The sequence below is a fragment of the Protopterus annectens genome, chromosome 12.part0 (assembly GCF_019279795.1).
Source record: "Protopterus annectens isolate FY-2018-M chromosome 12.part0, PAN1.0, whole genome shotgun sequence".
Classification (NCBI taxonomy): domain Eukaryota; kingdom Metazoa; phylum Chordata; order Ceratodontiformes; family Protopteridae; genus Protopterus; species Protopterus annectens.
Window position 1 is genome coordinate 593,448,745 of NC_056746.1, and position 22,349 is coordinate 593,471,093.

At 37.4% G+C, this 22,349-nt stretch overlaps 1 protein-coding gene across 1 annotated transcript in view; it reads left to right on the top strand.

Annotated features, from left to right (window-relative positions):
* Positions 1–22,349, top strand: part of LOC122816734 (mesothelin-like) — a 464,103-nt gene that overhangs the window by 221,001 nt on the left and 220,753 nt on the right. The window contains exon 10 of the mRNA XM_044089728.1: positions 10,134–10,324. Within this exon, the coding sequence (XP_043945663.1) occupies positions 10,134–10,324 (191 nt within the window). The remainder of the gene's footprint in view (positions 1–10,133; positions 10,325–22,349) is intronic.

Consider the following 22,349-nt stretch of genomic DNA (forward strand, 5'->3'; position numbering starts at 1 on the left):
ACTTCTATATCTCTATCACTTGAGTGGTACTATAAGCAGGATATGTGAACATAAATTTTTCATGTTATGGCCAATCAAAATCTAGTTAAGTTAACAAATATAATATCATCAGGTAACTAACAAAGCTGGTTAGGCTCTAGTTCTACTGACAGCTTAGAGTAAATCAGCCACTCCTGAACTAAACAGTGGCAAAAAATTTACAAGAAAGGAATGCTAGGCAGGTAAATAAAAATTAATAGTATAATCCTTAGATCACATAATGCAACCCCCCCCCCTCTTTAAACTGGAGGATTGTAGGATGATAAAACATTTCAACTCTACAAATTTGATGACAAACAAGTAAGTGTTAGATGGGTTTTCAAATAAAAATAGTTTATGACTAATGATAAAGTGATGGAACAATTCAGTTCACGTCACTAAACAGTGAATAACAGTAGTTAAGGCAGCTATAAATTCCAGCAATGCATGCTGTAGAACTATGATAAAAGATTGAGTTAAACAGAATTTTGACCAAAATACATCAGCTTATTTCCAAGCTTACAACAATAAGAGTTCTGCCAAAAGTTAACTGTAAACCTCCACATATGCTCCACAAATTTAATAAAATGTTGAAAAGAGTCTTGTTTAACTCTAGCACAGCGGAAATGCTTGCAGGTTTAATGGTAACTACTAATTTGCTGGTAAGCTTGTTAATAAAGTAAAGCTCAGAATTTAACTGTTACTGTCCTGTTAAACCCTTTAGAATGGACCTAAGCTGTCAAACCAAACGCCTTCATAACACAAAGGACTTAACTATCCATCTTAACAAATTCTTAGGGAAATGTCTTGCAGAGGCAATTTTGTAAATATTTGGTGTATTGAAAGTCTAGTGTCTCTACAGAATTCCAGTGCTCAGGGATACCTGTAATGCATACATTTTAGAAGTATGCATGGTATCCATTGCAACTACTGGATTTAAACAGCTTGCAAGCATACCGTACAGGAAAGCTCCCAAAATGCACATCCACAAAATATGTGGAAAAACAATCATTAAGACAGATTTTGTTGGGTGGACGCCCCCACTCATTGTCCATGTAGGGTATTTTGCTCTATGCTCTCTTACGTAGAAATGCTATCTCATTGTTTACACAACAAAAGTTACACAGCATCAGGGAAAAGAGAAAACACCTGTTAATAGTAAACTCACAGTAGATCCAAAACAGTGTTAAAGCATTTCAGGAGCTACTACTTTGTGGAATCTCCCTGAGGTCCTGAGTTTAAGGGGGTCGACAATTAAATATATGTAGTGCTCCCAAATGAATGAGCTTTCAAATTAATCACTTTGAGACAGGGACAACAAAAACAAAATTCTAGATCCTTGCATTTTAAATTGTGCTGTGATATTTTTTCTGAAGAATATGAGGTGTAGAAATTGAAGTATTCTATAGAAAATGGCAAACAGCTGTTGAGACAATATTATGCTTGAACATTTAATTTCTTCTAATTTAGAAAGATTTTTAATTGTATTTGTTAGTAAGGGGTTACAGTTTATTAAGAATATTATTTGTACCAAAAAAGAACAGCTGTAAAATCAGGATCCATTTGACTGGTACAACTTTTATCTTTATGTAGGGTCAACATTTATATTTAAATGTGACTCACCTGTAAATTCTGATGACTATGAAAGTGAAAATGAATCAGATGTTGACAAATGATCTGCTGCATTCAGAACATAAACTGCCCTCCTGTGACTGAACTTGCTGTGACAAGAAAGTAGATTACCTTTGCCCCAACAGTTTCATATGTTTTGCTACCTATTAATTGTTAGAATTGGAATTTCTTGGTACAATCACCTGGAAATAAATCACAAAGTTACCTTAAAGAGTTGCCTAGAGTCCATTCACTAATGGTTGGCAAAGTGGATAAAGAGGTGTTATTTCCTGGTGACAGGTTAAAGGCTTTCAATGTAGCTAGTCCATTGTTGACTGCATTTGAATAAACAATAGGCAACAGCAGATAGATGGCATAATATTTCCAAAGATGATAAATGAAGACCAAACAGGATTTGTCAGGGGTAGACAATGTCAAGCAACTTGACTGTGTATTCTCCCTGTCTCCACAGATAGATGATCGGTCCAATGGAATACATAAGTGAAAACCACAGATTTTTTGAAATATACTTACAATGTTTTTCATGATAACCTTAATTATTTGGATATTATCATTCAAAATAAACATGGGAGCTTTAAATCTGAAATTTATAGGAAAGAAATATTCTCTAACTCTTACTTGCACTTTACAAGTGTACACCCGTTTCCACAAAAAAGAATTATAAAGGGGCAATATGTTAGGGCCAGTAGAATGACCTCGGAAGAGGGAGATTTTTGTGGTGAATTTGACCTATTGGAAAAGCTATTTAGAGAAAAGGGTTACCCATTAGATTTGATACAGGCGGTCAAAAATGAGGTTATTAAAAGGACAGAAGGAAGGTTTAAACCCATTTTAGGGATTAGGAAGGAGATTGAAAGGGCAGAACATAAGCAGCAAGTTAATTTAATATAGCGGAGAGGGGAAGATCATTAAAACATGATTGAAAGAAAGGGGGATAGGTTTATAGGCTTGACAGATATCAGGATTATTTCTAGAAAATCTTTAAAAATAATATATAGAAATGGGAAAAATTTAAAGGATGTGTAAGAACAAAAAAGTGGAGAGAATAGGGTGAAGAATGCTAAAAGAAAAGGAACATTTAAATGTGATGCATGTACCCAGTGCTCATTTATTTGTAACAAAGAGGCAATTTACATAAAAAGTAGGAACAAGAAAATAGAGGGTCACAATTATTATAATTGTAACACAATGGGTATAGTATACTTAGCCCTATGTGAAATTTGTGAAGCCTTCTCTATAGGAAAAACCGAATGGAAGTTAAGGAAAAGATATATGAACATTATCATGACATTAACACTAAAAATTAAAATAATGCATTATATGAGCACACTAAGAAATGTAAAGGGGCAACATTTTCATTTTTTGTATTAGAAGAAGTTAAAAAAGATACAAGGGGACCCTTGAAAGCAACAATTAAATACAAAGAATTATGGCAAATTACTTTGGAAGCCAACATAAACCCAGGGCTGAATGAGAACATTTTCCTTGCCCCACTATTAAAAATGAGAGCTGCTAAATTATAATAGAAATTTCTTTAATGAATGTCATTCCTTTTTTAAAGATTTGGTATTGTGACTTAGTACTTTTAGTAATAGGATTTTAGTATATTAGTTTGATTGGATTTAGGTGGCAGTATTTATATTTAATATTGGGTAAAACTGTTAAGGAATTTTATATTAATTATGGGCTTAACTACTAGATGGAGCTATAGTACCTAAAAGAACACAAGGTCTACACATGTTTATATTTAAATGGGTTTTAAACAAACAAAGTAATGATTTTTAATTTAACAAATGATGGTTCCATTTCACGGTGCATACTAAATATATGAAAATAAATTATTACGTGTGGATGATGCATAAATACATATTTATGTTATAGTTTTATGTATAGGTGGATGTATTTTTAAAAACATTAATAGATAATCTTGGTATTGGTAGGATGATAATTGATGGAATGTATTTACTGGAGAGTGGAATGATTTAATTAATTATATATAAAGGAAGGTAACTGTGGTTTATTGTAGCATCTGATGAAGTCTTGTTTGAAAAGAAGAAAAAATGGTAGCATATGACCTAAAGCAGCCAGGATTTTGGAGTGGCCCAGGAATTATCAAAGCAGGTATATGCACTCTCAAATCACTAAAGAATACAGTAATTGATCATTCACAATGTAGGATAATAAAAATATTTAATAATGAGCAAAATGATTAAAAATCTAAAAAGTAACTTTAATAAACAAACAGAATTCAATCACCAAGAACATTAAATTATTACTGAAGGATAGAAATCCAACATTGAGAAAAACCCTGATTAGCTGTAATTTCCTATATGACTAAAGAACACTGACCCTGATCTAAACTAAATATTACAACAGAGCATAGGCAGACTTTCAGTTCTTGATGAGTCCTTTGGGTATCCACTGCTCAGTAGAACTGTGAACTAAAAACTACAAACTCAACTGAACTATAAACTGAACTCAGCTATGAGCTCAACTCAACCATGAACTCAGCTCAACTGCTCAAACTCTCTTCAGTGGGCCCTTTTTATAAACTAGGTTAACCATCTCAACTGTTCCAGTTCTTATTATCATTTCACTTTTTGAAAATCAACAGACAGGTGTTTGTTAAAGATACTTCCTATCTTTTAGTCTCTGGCAATAAACACAGAACATCTGAACACATTCCAGTGATGTCGTCTGTAGATCATCTGCATTTAAAACCTCCTGGATAAGCATGAACAGTTAGAAATGTAAAAGAACACTGTTCAACTCTTTAAACATCCTGTACAAACAGATTATTACTCAACATGCAAGAACTTATTTACAATATCATAGCCAGTAGTGCTGGCATATAATATACAGGTTAAAGTGAAATTATGTTTAAAGCTTCAGCCAGACATGCTAGCACAGATGACAGTGTCTAATTTCTTCACAACCACGCCCACTCCTTTTTTTTTTTTTTGTGCTTTGCAGCTTATTTGTGGGTTCACTAGGCAGAAAATTGGTTATAGTAGCATTAGGATGCAATGAAATAGTAAGTAATAAATTACACAGTATATTTTGGTACTTAAATTAAAATATCAATTTAGGGTTGAGTGGTAGCATAGCCAGAAGTTACTTAGATATTGTTTAAGTTGATTATTCAAGTTATTCAAAAAACATTCAGTGTACAGAAAATGATAAAAGAGACAGGATGAACACTGGTTTGTCATTTCATAGAAATGTTTAGTATTTGGAACTATGAACCATATTAGCAATCATTCCAAAGAGCACTGTAGAAGATTTCAGGTTCAAGATTCTGATATACAAAAGTATAAATATATAAGAAACATTTGACAACCAGCACAGATCTAGTCAATGATTAGTTGTCTATTAGTCATGGCAGTTATACCAGAGTAAGAGAAATCAGTGCTTTTTCAAAGTAAAATGTTTTGATGGATGACATTTGAACTCAGTCAGATATTTTTGTACTGAGTGATTCTGATCCTGATGCTAATGGATTGCAGTGTTTTAGATTACCTAACCTGTTTTGTCTGAATAACTGCTTCTCCTTTAATTTCTCCAAGATTTTTTGTGTTTCTAATACTATGATGCGAATGGACTCCCATTCCTAATGCAAAGTATGATTAAAGATTGGGAAATTAGTATTGTTTCAACCTTTGATGTTAGCCACAAGTGCTCTTCGCACACCAGCAATGTGTCCAGAAATGACTCCCTCTGCAATTCATATGGAGTTACATGTATCAGTAACATAGCTAAATATGACTGTAAATTCTTTTTTGTGAGACCCATTGCTCCTACTACTATTAGAGCTGTCCCCTATTCCTTCTTCCACATTGCCCTCATTTCTGCCTGCAAATCCTGGTATTTTATGATTTGTGTCTGTCTGTATGTAAGACACTGTAGTCACTGGTTATAGCAATTTCAGTGATCAATGCTAGTTTTGTCTTCTTTTCATGGACTACTAATCTGATTTTCTCACATGGCATGCGAGTAATACTGTTGGTAATGGATAACCCCCATGTGATATAACTTCATCATTTTCTGTAATACGTTGTGGCTCATGTTTCCAATGCTTCTCAGCTACTTCAATATTATAATGTTTGCACAATCCCCAGCGCAACAGTCTTGCCACATGTTTATGCCTTTCAGTATACAGGCCATCTGTTATTAGTGTATCACAACCAACATAAAAGTGTGTGACTGTTTCCAGTTCTGTTTTGCAAAACCTGCATTTGTCTATTTCTTTGACATGTTCAATGCACTTTGTAAATCAACATGTACATAGTCCACTATCTTGGGCCAACAGTATTAACCTTTCATCTTTTGGTTTAAATTCACTTCTCCATAACCATTCTTGCATTAGATATTGATCAACATGTGGCTGTTCCAGGAGTTTTCTGTACTTGCAGCTATATTTATGCATTGTCCATATTTCTTGCCTTCTCATTTGATTACTCACCTTATATTATGTCTTTTTTTTTTTGGCACATTCAGTTGCTGCTTAATTTCTTTAGTCGTCCTGCTTTAAAGGTTGTTTGTGCACACTTAAAACCAAATGAATCATATGAGAAAGTTTTGACCACTTGCAGTTGAGCTTTCAGTTCTTCATCTGATGAACTATACAGTTTTAGAAATCATCCACATAAGAAGATGAGAAGTCTTTACACTTTATTGTTTGCTGGGAACAACATTGTAGCCATGCAATAATTTGTTAAGTAGACAGCTTAATGGGTTTAGGGCAAGACAAAAGAGCAGTGATGGCAAAGAGTCACCCTGGAATATCACCCTTTGAATTTTTATCCCTGAGATAATAATTTGTCCTTTGTCATGGCTTAGCTGCAAAGTGGTTTGCCACTGTTTCTTGGTCACTGTAATTGATCAATGTAGTGTGCAACTTATACATTTGTAATCACTCTTTTATCCATGAATGTGGGATGCTGTAAAATACTTTTTTGTAGTATATCCATGGCATACTTAGATCGTTCTTCTTTTTCCAATTCTCCATTATGATTTTATTTAAAAACAAAAGATCCTTTATTCCATATATATTTTTTGTCATCCTTTTGTTCTATTGCCATGGTAGAGTTTTCTTCTAAATGACTCTAAACTCTGTCAACATCAATTCCGGTATATAGTTTATATATCGTTGGAAGGCAAGTGGTCTATAGTTTTTAGGGTATGTTGCAGGTTCACTCTTAAGGAAGAGTATCATTTTTCTTGTTTACTAGGTTGGCATCTATTTGTGGTATGCATATAAATAGTACTTACACATGGCTAAATCTTCATGTAAAGATGTTAATATTTTTAGCCACAAGTTAGGTACTGCATCAGGGCCTAGGGTTTTTCAGTTAACAGCTTTTCTTAATTTTGTTTGAATTTCTCTGGCTGTTCATCTCATTTCATATCCTGAGCATTTGAACTGGTTATTCTTTCTTTTACTCTTAGCCATTCAACATCTTCCACGGGATCTTTATAGATCTTTCTCCAAAATGTGCCTATTCCTTCTTTTTTGGTGGTGTTTCTATTCTTTTTACATGATTTCCCAATGATCTATAAACATTTTTGGGTCATCAATAAATTGCTTATTTTTGTACTTTTCCTTTATATTATCTGCATGCCTTCTAAGTTTATCTGCCTCTGCTTATATCTTTAGTTTATTATTTGCAGTAGTGTATGATAGATCCAGCTCTGCTTTGAAACTGTGCATTGCTTTTATCACGTCTATTTTTCTGAATATTTTTGTTAATCTGTTCCCTGTTTTGTACTCTTCTAACAGTAACAGTGACCCTTCTTGTCTTAATTGTTTTATAGTTTTTTCTATTCGATAATCCCATGATGGTATTTGATTTCTCCCCTTTCTCTTCCTTACTGCCATGTGTTTTGTGGTAAGACTTTATCTGTTATTAATTTAGTTGCATAGTAATATATCCTGTTTACTTCTGTTATGTTGCATGGATCTCTATGAAAAGTCCGAATTCCTATGTTCATTTATTTTATCTTTTATTGACTTTCTGTAGTCTATTTATTTCACTGATCTTAATATGTCTGTCCATCTCTATTAAATCAAGAACTCTTCTCTGAGGTGGTTTTCTTCTAAACGGGGGGTGCATTCATTGTTTTCCATTTCCTGTGGGCATTATACAAAATGTTCCAGAGCATATTCCTGTGTCACATTCTCTTCAGTTTCATCCTATCATCTGTTGCTCTTTTATATAGGAACTCACTGGCCTATCACGCCACAAAATTGACTGCGTCAGTGTTGCCACAGTTTCCTGTTCCTTCCTTGCTGTGCAAATGCAACTGAACTTTTGTATGGGTTTCCTATGGAAGGCTCCAAAATATCTTTATATGGCAACTGATCAGAAGTTTCCTGCTCCAGTGATTTCTCCTTAATTTGGGGATATATTACTCTATTCTTCTTTGATGTTATCAGAGTTTCATTTTCTACACTAAATCCTTCACTTCACAGGTAGTCCATAATAACCTCAGTTTCTATTTCCTTAACTTCTGTATTACTAATCCTCTTTTTCTACTTTTCCTCTTTGTTTTCTTATTTTTGTTATTGTAAAATTTTCCATATCTGGATGACATTGCCTATATTTCTCTTCAAATATCTTTGGTGCTGCTCTTTTTGCATTGATTAGTTTGCTTCCCGTTTGCATAAATATTGCATCATATTAAATCTGTTTTTCTTTCCCATGTGATATTTCTTCTTTAGATGTCTCCTGATCTTCCTTTGCCTTCTTACTTGGAAGACTCGTTGTTCCACCATGCTGTGATATAACCTGTTTTAGACTTTCTTTACTAAATCCTTCACATAGCAGGTATTCCATAACATTAGCTTCTATTTTTTAACTTCTTCTTTACTAATCTTCTGTTCTACATACCATCTTTTTGATCTTATATTTGTGTATAGTGAAATTTTCTATATCTGGATGTCTTTGCCTGTATTTCTCTTCAAATATCTTTGAAGCTTCTTTTTTATTGATTAATTTGGCTTTCTCCTTTGCATATATATTGCACCATATCAGATCTCTTTTTCTTTACCATGTCCGCATTTCTTTTTTATCAAAAATCTTTAGATTTTGATCTTTATATTTGAGCACTTCCTCAGATACTTTTCTTAAATGGCCCAAGGGCTCTTGGTCTATATACATTTTTTTCATAAATCTGTTGTTTTAATGAGCACAAATTTTTATTTGAATCTTCTGACAGTTTTTCTTGTGTAAGTATTTTTCTTTTCTCTAATTTCTCTCTTAATCTTTTGGTATCTTCCTCTTCTGGTCTTCTTGAATAATAGCAATAATACATCATTTTTTTCTTATCCTCAGCAGTCCACTCTATCATATTTATGGCTCTTTTTGGCCTATCAGTTTTTGTGATTTTTTGGTGGACTACTACTTCCTTCTACAACAGGAGGGGGGCATCCTCCCCCTGGGCATAGTCTTGCCCCATTGTAGGAATGTTTCTATATTTTGATGATTCTACACGGTCATTTTTTTCCAGTCCTGGCACCAGTGTGCCTACTAGGATTAGGCACTTTTTTATCCTGGGTCTTGTGTACCCAGCTATCTTTTTTATTTTTTAATATACTTCTGCCCATGATATATGCTATATAAAATACAGGTGCTATATTAGTGTCATCTTGGCGAGATTTTGTGAAGAACTGAGTCCACCTCATGAAGGTACTTGCCAAGATTTGAGGGTGAATTCAGTTCCAGCAGTACAACTCTCCTTTGCTTGCTGATTTATCATTTCTCCATCCGGACCCTATGTTGAAAGGCATATGATGACACAGTATAGGTTAGCACAGGTCATACCGTCAGCCAGGTGTTTGTGCATCCATCTGGTAAAATTCCACTTGCTGCTGGGTATAAAGTAAATATCTACACATGGGCTAGTGTTCACATATTTGGACCAGTGGCATGGGTGGACCAACTAGTCCAATGATTGCATGTTAGTAGGCATTCTTCTTGGAAAAATAATTCTGTGATTATGTAACTTTTTTGGCTTAGTCCACAATTTAACATATCTCTGAATAATACTCATAGGTTGGTGAGTGTACTATGCTGTACTCATCTGCATGGCAGAACTACTACATTTTTTTAATTCTCTGAAGAAACATTTGGAAAATATTTTTCTGGAGTCTGTGAATCATGGGAGCATCAGTGTCCTGACATTTTTTGTGAATCACTGCTATTCTTTGTGGTCTGTTTCTAAGTCCCAGTTTATTCGTCTGCTTTATTAAATCTAACGCATCTCTCCTGCAACAACCTTCATTACTTTTCCAAACTTTATTAGTGCATTCTAATGTAAGTTGGTCATTGTAGTTGGACTGATAATCACAAACTGCTTCTATATAATGAAATAAATAATGGTTAGATGGAATTTTATTTATGGTTGTTTTTTATGAAGTTAATCAAGTATAGCACTGTGTTTTATGCATCACACTAAATCCTTTTTTCTTTCCTTTACTCAAGAAAATAACAAATGGTGGACTAAGTGCATCCAATGTGATGTTTGTAAACAACTTGGCTTGTGGCATGAGTCCATCAGTTATTAGCAATTCAGATGTGAAGATTGTGGAAGTTTTGAAAACCTGCTCTGATCTTTCAAGTGAACAACTGTCAGCCGTTAGTGATCTCCTTAACAAAAGCACCTCTCTATATGGGTATGTATAATTTACGATTACAACCTGCAAAACAGTGTTATATATTTATTTATAGTACTCCAGTAATTACAAATCTCACATGATTCAGTCTGAACACTGCAACAAAAGAATGGCAGGAACAAGTTGCTCAGTTTTCAGTATCCTTTAGTAAACTTTTCAAAGCTCTAGTTCCTGTCCTGGCTTCCGTAATTCATCTATCTTTTCACTACCTCCAGCTCTTGTTTGCACATATAAACAAATCTTCCTTCCTGCTTTGGATAATTAAACCCTTTCAAGAAAATGGTAATGGTACAGCTATAGAGATTGGCAAAGATAAGTTAGACTTACTTCTCTTAGAACAAAGTGTTTTTAAACTTCTACTTTAAATTTTTCCCGTGTGTACTTCCTTCCCACACTTCCTCAGCAGGCCATAATGTTCATCATTAGATCACTGTTGCAGTAGCCTAAGCTGTATGGACATATCCTGCCATGGTTCAGACTTCGGGCCAGTGTCCAAAGATTTTGGCTGCCTTCCACATGCCCGTATGTGTGAGAATGCAGGAAAACATGCCATTATAAAGGCAGACGTATGGATGCCAAAATTCAGAATTTTCTTGTCGTTGAAGCTGTCAGTCAGATTCAGTTTTTGCTGCATCTGCAGTGTTTGGCGGTTGGTTAGCTTTGGGATTTTCCTTCCATATTTCTGTGAAAAATGACATTTTATATTATTCCAGAGAGAAACAGGAAGTGCTACTATGGACACCAAATCCCATATGGAAAGTCCCATACAGCTTGTCTTTTATGTTTAAGAGAGGAACATGATGTCTATTCATGCTGTACTTGCTTGTCATTTCAACCTAAGACCGTTAGGACCAAACTTAGTTTCCTTAAATTTTTCATAGAAAACCAATGGTATAACTTTTTTACTTGGCCTTCTATGGAATCTAGTGCTAATACTTCAGACATCTGTCTGATGGCTGTCCTGACAAGAAAAGTTCCTAAAGAGGTTTTTCCAATGCCTTATTCAACATCCTCTCTTCCCCAGCCTTTGACGAACAACTATGCTGTGGCCATAGCAAAGCTCTTGGACCATTCATCAACTGTTCTGACTTCCTGTGGTGTTGCTGCTTGGGAACCCACTAAGGGTCTGGAGTCTAGCATGTCCTTCAGGGCCAGATACATGATCACTAGAGAGAAGGGAGAACCATGGTCAGATCATAAGAAGAAGATGATGATGTCTAGCAGATGCCAGTTAGGAAAGGGGTACCTGAAAACCCTGGGGGGGACCCCAATATTTTAGTAGAGTTTCTCTTCAGAATCTCCAAAGGAAATGGCTAAGTAAATGAAAGCCTGTCATTACCTCTATTTCTACTTTAAAAGAAGCTACAGCAGAATGGTTCTCTACTGCCAAAGACCTTTTTAAGGTCTATCAGTCACTTCAGACTAATCTTCCCACCCCTTTTCATCCAAAAAGGATGAGATCCTCCTCTCCTTCTGATTCTGATATTGAGTTGGTTCAGTTAGATTATGCTTCCCTAGTCTTTTCACCAGAAAACTGGGATTCAAAATCTTAACAAAGTATTTCTTCAGATTTTCCTGTTAAGGAATTGTCTTTCTTTGATAATGACAGAAGGATGAAAGACTGGTTTAAGTGGAAGATTAAGGAAGTATCTGAAACATAACCAAGGTGCTATGACCTCAAACCAATTCCTATATCCCTAGTTAATGGCACACTTGAAGATGCCTTTAATGCAGCAAGTACTTCTCTCAATAGTCAGACTCCTCCTTCTCTTAGGAAACCAGTTAAACTTTACAAGACACCTCAATTTTATAAGTATATTTTCTGTAACCCTAGACCCTTCTTGTTAGTTTCTTATCAAAACTCACAAAATCTAAACATGTGGCCGCATCAAATCTGGTTGTCTCAGACAAGGATGGTGGAGCCTTAGACAGATATGGAGAAAAGGTTTACACTTCTTCAATCTTAGTTTTCAGACATGTATCAGTCTTGAGAGTAGTCACCATAATCTATGCTCTTGTATTAACAAGAAGCATGATTTAGTATTGAAATGAGCGGTAAGACGATGAGTATAAGGGGTCTTTCCCTTCCTCATATGTTACCAAAATGATGGGCTCCTTCCATGGTCTGGGCAGAAGTTCCATCCAGGATCTCATTAAATAACTTCACCCAGTTGTTTATCACTTCTTCCTTTTTTCCTTTCCCAAACTTCAATCAGTAGGCTATCAGATCTTGGTGATTTCCCCTTCATCATCCATCTCTAAGCCTTTTCCTCTTCATCATCCATCTCTAAGCCTCCCTTATGCTTTCCTTTGTTATTTGTGCCACAAACATTTCCTAATCTGTTTATCCTGTTTTATCTAGGGTAAGCTACTCCCATTCCACTTCATTTCTCTGTCTTTATTCTTCTTCCTTATCATCTTCACTGTATAGTCCTGGTAATAATCTTTAATAAATTATTCTAATATCTCCTTTAGTTTAACTGATGTTTCCCCTTCTGTACTTTTCCTGATCTGTTACACTCCACTTTCTTCTTCTTGGTATCTTAAACTTGCAGCTAAAGCCTTAATTGACCCTGGACTACTGCTGAAGTACTTATCTTCAGCTGCTGTTTTCTTAACTCAAATTCTCCTTTCCTTCCATTATTGAATTTATTGCTTAATTTCTCTGTCTCTACTAATCCAACTAATATTGTCCCTCCTTCTGTCTTTCTGGATCTCTAACATTTCCTTCATCATATCTTGTTTTATTCCTTTTTTTCTGATTCTCCATCTCTCTATCTGCTATTTTCTATATCTCCCTCTCTTCTGACCCCATAATTCATCGTGTCCCAGTTTCTGTCTTCCTCTTCTTTCCCTTCTTTGCTATTTTCATATAATCATAATCACCCACTCCTCTTCTTCCATCTTATCTAGTGTATATGTGGGAAATCTCCAGTGTCTGTCTAGTCACTTTCTACTTTTTCCCTTGATTTTTACCTTCATTAATACATCTTCATCAGAAAAAGTAATGGATTCTACTTTAGTTTCCAACACTTATTAAGAATGTTCCATACTGATGTATCATTTAGCCAGTCTAGACTGGGTATTATATATATATACCTTCAAACACTGGACCCCACCCAGTTTGGGTTTGTGAAGGGCCGATCTTGTCTCCTGAACCTGATTGACTTCTTTGAATCAGTCTCCAGAGCCATGGACAAGGGTAAGGTGGTCCACACAGCCTATCTAGACCTTGCCAAGGCCTTTGACACCATCTCCCACTCTGGAATCATAGATAAACTTACTAAGTTGGGCATTAATCCCTATGTCACCCAATGGGTTGCTAAATGGCTTACTGATAGAACCCACACTGTAAAAGTAGCCGACTCCAAATCCAGCTCCAGACAAGTGACAAGTGGAGTACCTCAGGGTTCAGTCCTGGGACCGCTCTTGTTTGGCATCTACTTCTCTGAAGTACAGGTCAACACTAAGGGACTCTGGCTAACAAACTTTGCAGATGACTGCAAACTGGGAGCCATTATTGAATCCTCAAATGATGTGGATACTCTACAAAAAGGCCTTACAGAAACAGATGCTTGGTGCCAGAGCCATGGGCTCAAGCTCAATGCCAAGAAATGTATTGTTATCCCCTTTGGGAAAAAACATGTATCCATGAATTACCATATAGGTGGCAGTACACTAAACACAGAAAGTGTGATAAGAGACTTAGGGACACAGGTGGACAGTGGTCTCACCTTCGATAACCACATCGCCACAACAGTCAGGAAATCCTTCTATGTGGCACACCTCATCATGAAGGGCTTTTCATCCAGAAAAAAGGAGGTCATTGTCCCACTGTACTCATCCCTCATTAGACCCGTTATAGAATACATCGCCCCATTTGGTCTGTACCTCTCAAGACATCTGCAACAACTGGAAAGGCCTCAGAAATACCTCACTAAAAGAATCACAGGCCTAAAGCAAATGCCCTACGCTGACCGCCTTAAAAAACTCCAGCTATACTCTGTCGCATATTGTCTACTCAGAGGCGATCTCTGCTTAACATACAAGGCCATGTCAATCCCAGAGCTGTTGGACATGCTACACTTAAAGAAATCCCAATCCCTCAGAGCTACATGCTCCAGGGATCTAAACCTTGTCATCACAATAAACAAAACATGCTGGAGGGATAGGCTCCTGACCCAGAGACAACACAGACTCTGGAATAGATTGCCCATACATGTCAAGCAGAGTGCCTCTTTGGACCTCTTGAAGAGGAACCTTGACGATTGGATGGGAGAAAGGAAATTCACCCCAGGGATCACGTCAGTCACCCTGCTAGACAGGGGTCCAGGAAAGTAAATAATGTGGGAAGAAATAGCCAGGGAATTGCTATGGCTAGGCTTGTATAGGCCCTAGGGCTGATAGCCTAGTACCAACCTATGAACCTATGAACCTATATATATATATATATATATATATATATATATATATATATATATATATATATATATATATATATATATCTGTGAGTAAAATGTATATTTGACCTGTCTACCCTCTGCCTCTTCTTGCTTCCAATTATCTACCCACCCCCATTTGCTTTATATGTTTATTTAAAAATATGTCTTCCATCACGTTAGTCACCCTGCTAGACAGGGATCCAGGAAAGTAAATATTGTGGGAAGAAATATCCATGGAATTGTTATGGCTAGGCTTGTATAGGCCCTAGGGCCAAAAGCCTCGTACAAACCTATGATCTTATAGAAACTCTTTAGCTTTAAGGCCTTTTTCTCAAGTCACCCTTTGCTGTTGCTATATTCCAGTCTCCTACACATAACTTCTATCCCTGTTGAAATTTTATTATTTCTGTTACAATCCCACTCACTGCCATGACTCCAGTGTTTGCTGGAATGTACACTGTGATTATTACCAGTTTATAGTGACAGATTGTGCCTTTCATTCCAAAATTCCATCTGTGTCCCTCTTGGACAGGGGCAATTGGTGCTGATTGTGGGAATAAGGGTAGAAGAACTTGGGTAGGCTTGTAAGGGTCCTAGGGCCATTAGTCTAGTAACGTCCTATGATCCTATACCTTCAAATGGCCGTACTCTCTGTTTTAATGTTACTCTTCTTCCCAAAGGATGCTCCTGCTAATAGTGCAGACACCCCTCCCCTTTAATTCCTGTTGTCTTCTATTGATAGATGCACTAAATTAGGCACTCTCATTTTTCTTATATATCCCAAGATTCTATCTGTTTTATTGCCACCCCCCCCACCTTGTCCATTAACATTCCATGAGCTGACCATGTCTGTCATCATGTTCTCATTTCTACTTTCACTTCTTTCCGTACATCTGTTATTTTAGCTTGTTTCTTTTGGCTCCGTGCCTTTCCTAATGTAACTAACACTCTTTCCTATCTTACCTTCACATCTTTTTAGTTGCCTAGAGCTGTTTTTAAGAAATAATTTTCCCTTATTTATGGCTGGAGGGCCTTCTATGGGGAGTCTGCATGTCCTCCCCGCGGTTTAGTGATGTTTAAAGACATGCAGGTAGGTGCGTGCATGGGGTCTATATTATAATCGCGAAAGCTTACTTTCGGGAATATAAAGTCATCAACACATAAATGTCAAAGTCCGAAAACAGCGAAGTATTAAAAAAGCGAAAATGACAACGTCGACTGTATTCCCGGAAGCAACAGCACCATACAGGTAAGGTAAACCTGACGGAACAAACCTAATACAAAACATATTTTAAAATATTTTTGGAGGGGGGCAAGCCCCCTGCACTCCCCACACCTCCTCTACTTAAATATATCAACTCCAAGAATGCACTACAGCAGGGAAAAGGATTTATTTCCTCATCCCCACGATCACCCTGCTGGCCAAAAAAAGGACGTCCAGCATTCTGATTTCACTATTTTTGTACTTCGCTCTTTTAGGACTTTGACGTTTATGTGTCGACGAACTTGTTTTCGCGAAACTCAGCTTTCGCAATTCTAATATAGATCCACATACGTGAATGGGTGTGCCTTCCTTGAAGGTTGGGCATCGGGCTAGCACCTCAGCACTGTAAAAATCCACTGCCAATCACGAGCAGACCGAAGTTCTACTGTTTTGACCCCTAACCCGGGAAAAGCAGAAAGACATTACTATTCTTCCTTATTTACATGTCTTGCTTCCACCTTCAGAAATATTTTTTCTGTGTAAGGCACAAACATGCTGCACTCCCTTCTACTGTCATATCTTTGACAGCAAGAAACTAGCTTTAAAGGGCTCATTACCTCCATTTCTCTATTCCTCTGCATAATCTATCTCATCAGGATCTGTTCATATAGCCTTCCTTTCCTCATTATTCATTTCCTTACTCCTTTCTTCTTTCCTGTTTTCTGCCTTTTCCTGATATCTTTTATTTTCTTTATTTTTAACTTTGCAGGTATATCTTCCTTTTTTCCCCAGTACATTTTTCACCTGTTTATGTTTGTGCTTTCTAACCCCTATTAACGGCTTTCCATCAGGCTTATCTTAGTTTTACTTTACTGCAGGTACAGTTAGCCCTAATAAGGACTGTTAATATAAATTATTAGTATATTCTCCTAGTTACAAGTCTGTTTGTGCATAGTTATTTTGTTTTATAGTGTCCCTATATGGTTATTATGTTCCTTGTGGCATGTCTTTCCAGTTGTCTTCCATATTTCCACCTGCTGCTCATGTCGGTTTTAGAGGTGACTTTGCATCCTCATTTATTCTACCCTGCTTCTACTGGGTGACTATGCTGGACACGCAAAATTCTCATAGGTTCCCCTTATTTTAGTCCTTATAAAGTTTACTTTGTCTCCTTCAGGTCTCCATTTCACCTCTCTAATCCACCACTGATTTAATGTTCCTCTTTTAACTTTTTTTATTACATGCAGCATATGGACACTTTTCTAGCAGGATTGTATTCACATGCCAATTTTCCCATTCCTCTTTCATCCGTTCAGTGTTTGTTAACTCCACTGTTCTATATCTAGTGTCCCTTAATCAAGTTTGTGAAGAGATTATAGCCCTGCTGCTTTTCTCCTTGCTTGTTTATTTGCTTCTGCTTTCTCCTGCAGTTATTGTTTCCTTAATAATGGAGAGTATTCTGTGTCTTTCTCGCCACCTTGTTCATCCCTTCATTCATTTTCAATTTGCCCTTGGGTCTCTTAAACTTCAGTTGCTGACGAGGATGTCCTGTAGTTCACTGGCTGTTTTAAAAATTCCAGTGCCTGTTTACACTGAGCCTTGCAGAATTAGCTTCATCACTGCCAGGTATATTAGTCTCCATCCATCCATCCACATCCCTTTTTCCCATTTTGAACATGGGTTGAGGTGTCTGTTTACACTGCCAGGTGGTTAACCCTGCTGTGAAATATTAGTCTCCATCTTAGCCCTTTTTCTTTACATGCTTTCATCACTGAAATAAAAACTGCTTCTCCCCATTTCTCTGGAATCCCCCAAATCTAATGCTCTTTCTTTTCACCTTGTCGTCAGCATTACAGATTTGGCTCCCAATAAGTAAGCCTTTCTTGAGTTGCTTCTGTTTGTGGTTGATCTCACCCATTTTATTTTAATTTAACCTGTCAATAACTTCATTTATTCTCTTTTCTTGGGAGGTTAGATTTCTTGTAGAGTATTCTTCCTGTCACCTAGTTCTTGCCAAATTGCTTCCCATGTCATCAACCATGGCTTTGATATTGTTCCTTGCTCTCCCACCTATGCTAGGTAGGGTTGAGTATGCTTATCTTTTTTTCTGCTGGCTTCCCTTTCTTAGCACTTGCAAACATTCTCTTGGAAAGAGAATGATCACTAATTTCTCCTTATCCTCATAAGGCACTTCCCTTTCTTTGTTCTGTTAGTGTTTTCAATTGGTGTTGTTGCTTTCAGAGTACCATCATACTGTAAGTCTCAGTTTGTATTTATGAACTTTTATTTTTTTGCAAGTTTGACTGTTACTGTTGCTTTTCTATGTTTGCAAACATTTTCTTCTTTACATTTCTTGTCATTTCATGGTTGCCATTAACATCTTTGCTAGTAAGAGATAGGTTAGACATTCCTGTTACTCAGATAATTAAACAGTGTTTTTGACTTTTTCTTGTGCACATCTTTAAGTACTTGACTTGATTGCCATGACATTTGCATTATGGAAAAGAACAAAGCTTCCAACTTAAACAATTGTTTCAGATGTAGCCAAAAGATCTCCCAGAATACATGCAATCTGTGTCATGTTCCTGGGAAGGATCACCTTTCTGCAGACTGCAACTTGTGTAAGAACTTATGATCAATGATCTTAAAGGAATGGGAAAATAAACTGATTGTTAAAGAGCTCTTACCAGAAGAAACTAGAGAAGATGAAATGCAGGAAGACACGAGAAAGTAAAAAGAGAAAACAGGAAAGTAAACCTAGAGAAAAAGATAGGCCCTCTCTCTTCCAAGGTCCCTAGGAAGGAAATTTCCCGTCAGATACTCTCAGCAACCATCTCTTACTCCTTTTATGTCTTCTCAAATCTCTGTTAGTACTATTTCAGATGGAGTTTCCTACCTGAACGCTTCTGTGTTGTCTGAGCCAGCTTCAGTGAGGAAAATGGGAAGCTTCTCTTTGGCAGAGGAATTCTATAAATATTTAGTCCAGATCATTTTCATCACATTCTTTCAGCTCTAGTAGATAGTAGAGATGGATTGTATGATGTAGGCCATCGAGTCAAGATCCAGCCAAAGCTTGGTGTCCTTTCTTTTCCTTTGATTCTTACATGGCAAGAGAAGGGACTTCTCTTCCACTTTTCATGCTGCTATATAGGCCCTGTGAGTAATGCTGTCTAATGTTGGTACCATGCTAGTTATATCTGCACCAACAATGTTTCCAACAATATTTACTCCTTCAATTCTGAACCCTATGGGACATGTTGTCTTGGTGCTGATATCACATCATCAATTTAGATGCTTTGACAACAGGATTAGCACTGACCCCTTGGAGCTGTTCATGGTGTTGGTGTCACTGACATTTAAGTGTTGGTGCTGAAGACTCTTCTTGGCACTGTGCCCAGTCTCTGTTCTGATACCAGTGCTGCGGCTTCTGTGTCAACCCTTGCATTTTGGTGATGGTGGTGACATTGTCCTTGCCACCAATACTGTCAGCACCAGTTACTGAGATGGGGAACCCCGTTCCTAGTAAACTAATTAGAATCTCTTACTGGAACAGGCACCCTCCTTATCAGCTCCAACCTATGATACGATCCAGTTTTGGAAGTTGAGCCTTCCTTTCCTATCACAACAGGATGCAGCATTGAAGGGCATTATAAAACTCTGAAGGTCTGGAGAAGACATCTCTGCTAACTGCTTGGAGAAGTGTATTCCAAGTATGGTGAAGAAGACATGCAAGAGGAGACATCTAGACTTTTGAGATGAGTCTGTCATCTCAGACACTGATGCTGACAATGATGAGGCTTCACTATAATCTAATACTGAAGAACTCAAGTTTGGGGAACTTTGTAAACTGATGAGATGGAGGGGTCATTGCCTATTGATCCCACCTCCCCTAAGAATGAAATCCTTCATGGGGCTTTTTAGTCCATCCCCCATACATCTTTTATGGTTCTTTCTGAAAACAAAACTGTTTGAGTTAGTAGTGCTGAGGGTATGGCAGGATATGGATGATGGTGAGCCAGTCACACTGAAGAAAGACAGGAGTATCCGGCGTTCCAAGAACCAGCCATGCTGAAACAAAATACCCCCTGTTGATTCTATTGTAACATCAGCTGCCACCAAGAAGAGACTCTCAAAAGAGTCACATATGATCCATCTCCCAGATAAAGATTGTAGGGCAAAGGATCAATAGGGAAAGTGAGCCTATGCATAATGTACTTTCTCCGTTAGTGCCATAAACTTCTTGGCACACATGAAAAGGTTTTAGCAAAGCCTACCATAGAATACTAAAAGCCTTGAAGAAGTTACCATGCAGTAACCTCTGCAGGCAGAATGAATCACAAGTGACAACTTTGAATAGAATTACATTAGTTTCCATGAGGTTGATTCACAATGTAGTGGAATGAGTAGTGAGGGCAGTTGGAACAGGCATATCTATGAGGAGGACAGGCCTAGCTCAGACTTCATTGATTTATGGAGCACTTCACGGTGCTCTTCATCAATGTCTCATATTATGGGTCATCCCTTTTTGGACCTCAGGAGAAGAGTAGTTGCTTAAGAGTGAGCAGAATGGGAAGACACTCATGGGTGTTGGGATCAGACGCACCACTCCTTAATGATCAGAAATCAAAAGGGAGGTGAGGACAATTGGTTAAACAAAACACCTACCATAAACAATGGTTTAAAAGGAATGCTTATAACAAAGATGTCACCTTCACTGGACACTACGCAAGGCACAAAGGTTCCATAACCTTACTTTGTGAGGTCATCAAAAGCATCTCTGAGATCTTGCCCAACTGTCCATCTTTGGAGACAATTGGGGGCCATATATCATACCAACAGTCCATATGGCTAGTCATCAGACAGGAAAAATGAATCAGGCAAATTATATCCAGTAGCTGTTCTAGTCCTCTACTGAAAGCCTAAAAATTTGCCACTTATCCACTATCAGATGTTGCACCCTGGCAGAAGTGGGTAGCAAAATTAAAGGTTTCTGATATAGTATAAAATAGAGCCATCCAAGAGGTCCCATCAGCCTGGGTTCTTTTTTAGTTCTCAGAAAGATCCACAACTTCTGTCTAATACTGGATATCAGTAGCTTAAACCTCTGTTTAAGGACAACAAAGTTTTGGTGGTAATGGGATATTCTGTCCTTCTGTGTCTTCCAGAATGGAATTGGTTGTATTCCTTAGACCTGCAGGGCACATCTACGCATAATGGTAGCAAACGTGTCTGGGAAGTTCCATGACTTTGCATGGGATCCAGTCATTTTCAGTTCAGAGAGCCCTGCCCTTTGGCCTCACTACAACCCCCAAGGTATTCAAATGCATGACAGTGGTAGCAGCTCATCTAAGGCTGCTGGGAATAATAGTCTTCCCATACCTAGATTACTAGCTCATAGCCAAAGCTTCAGGCAGTTCTCTAATTTGTGCAAGGAACTATTTACTCCAGTGATGCTTGTCTTTGGGAAGTACACAGTATACTGCAAAGTCACAACTAGAGCTGTGACAGACTCTGGTGATCATTGCATGCCATCTGGACACCAGCTTGAAGTTAGTTAGTCTTCAAGTAGAAATAATTTCTTCAGTTTAAACCTCTATCATATTTCTTCTACTACCTCACTCACCATCAGCAGCCCTCTTATTGAGAGTACTGAGAGTCATAGCAGCAATCTTTGTGGCCAATAGCCCAATTCTTCATTACACTATTATAATGGACTCTGAGAGTTCAGTGGTTCCTGTTGGCTGACATTACAAAAGCCAATCCAAATATTCAAAGCCTGCTGCAAGCCTTAGCAATGGTGATCACATTATTTCCACTTTGGTAAAGTATGACCTTTTTTGCCTGTTCTCCCTACAGTTTATCATGGTCTTCAGTGGTGCATCCTCCTTAGGAAAGAATGGCGCACTGTATTGGACACATGATCTAAGGGACCTGAACTCAGTAAGAGACCTCCTTGCACATAAACATATTAGAGAAAAGGTAGTCCTCATTTCAGGATCTCCTTGTTCCGAGTGTACTTCCATACACTTGGGCAGTATGTCCTCGTTATGGTCCATCAATAAACATGGAGGAAACAGATCATGTCCTCTTTGTTGGGAAGCTATAAACGTATGTAAATGGGTAAACAATTTGCAGAGCTTTCTTATCGCAATGCACATCCCTGGTCAAGCAGAATTCTAGTGGACAGGTTCAGCAGATGTATTCTAGTGCCTCACAAGTGGCCCCAAACATGTAAAATCAATGAGACAGTTCAGACAGATAAAAACTAAACAACTAAGACTGAACGACTCACCCACACACCAGAGACAAGGAACAAATATGAAATATTTATGTAAAAATTAAAAACAGTTAAACACTTTCATCCCTTAGGCCATAAACA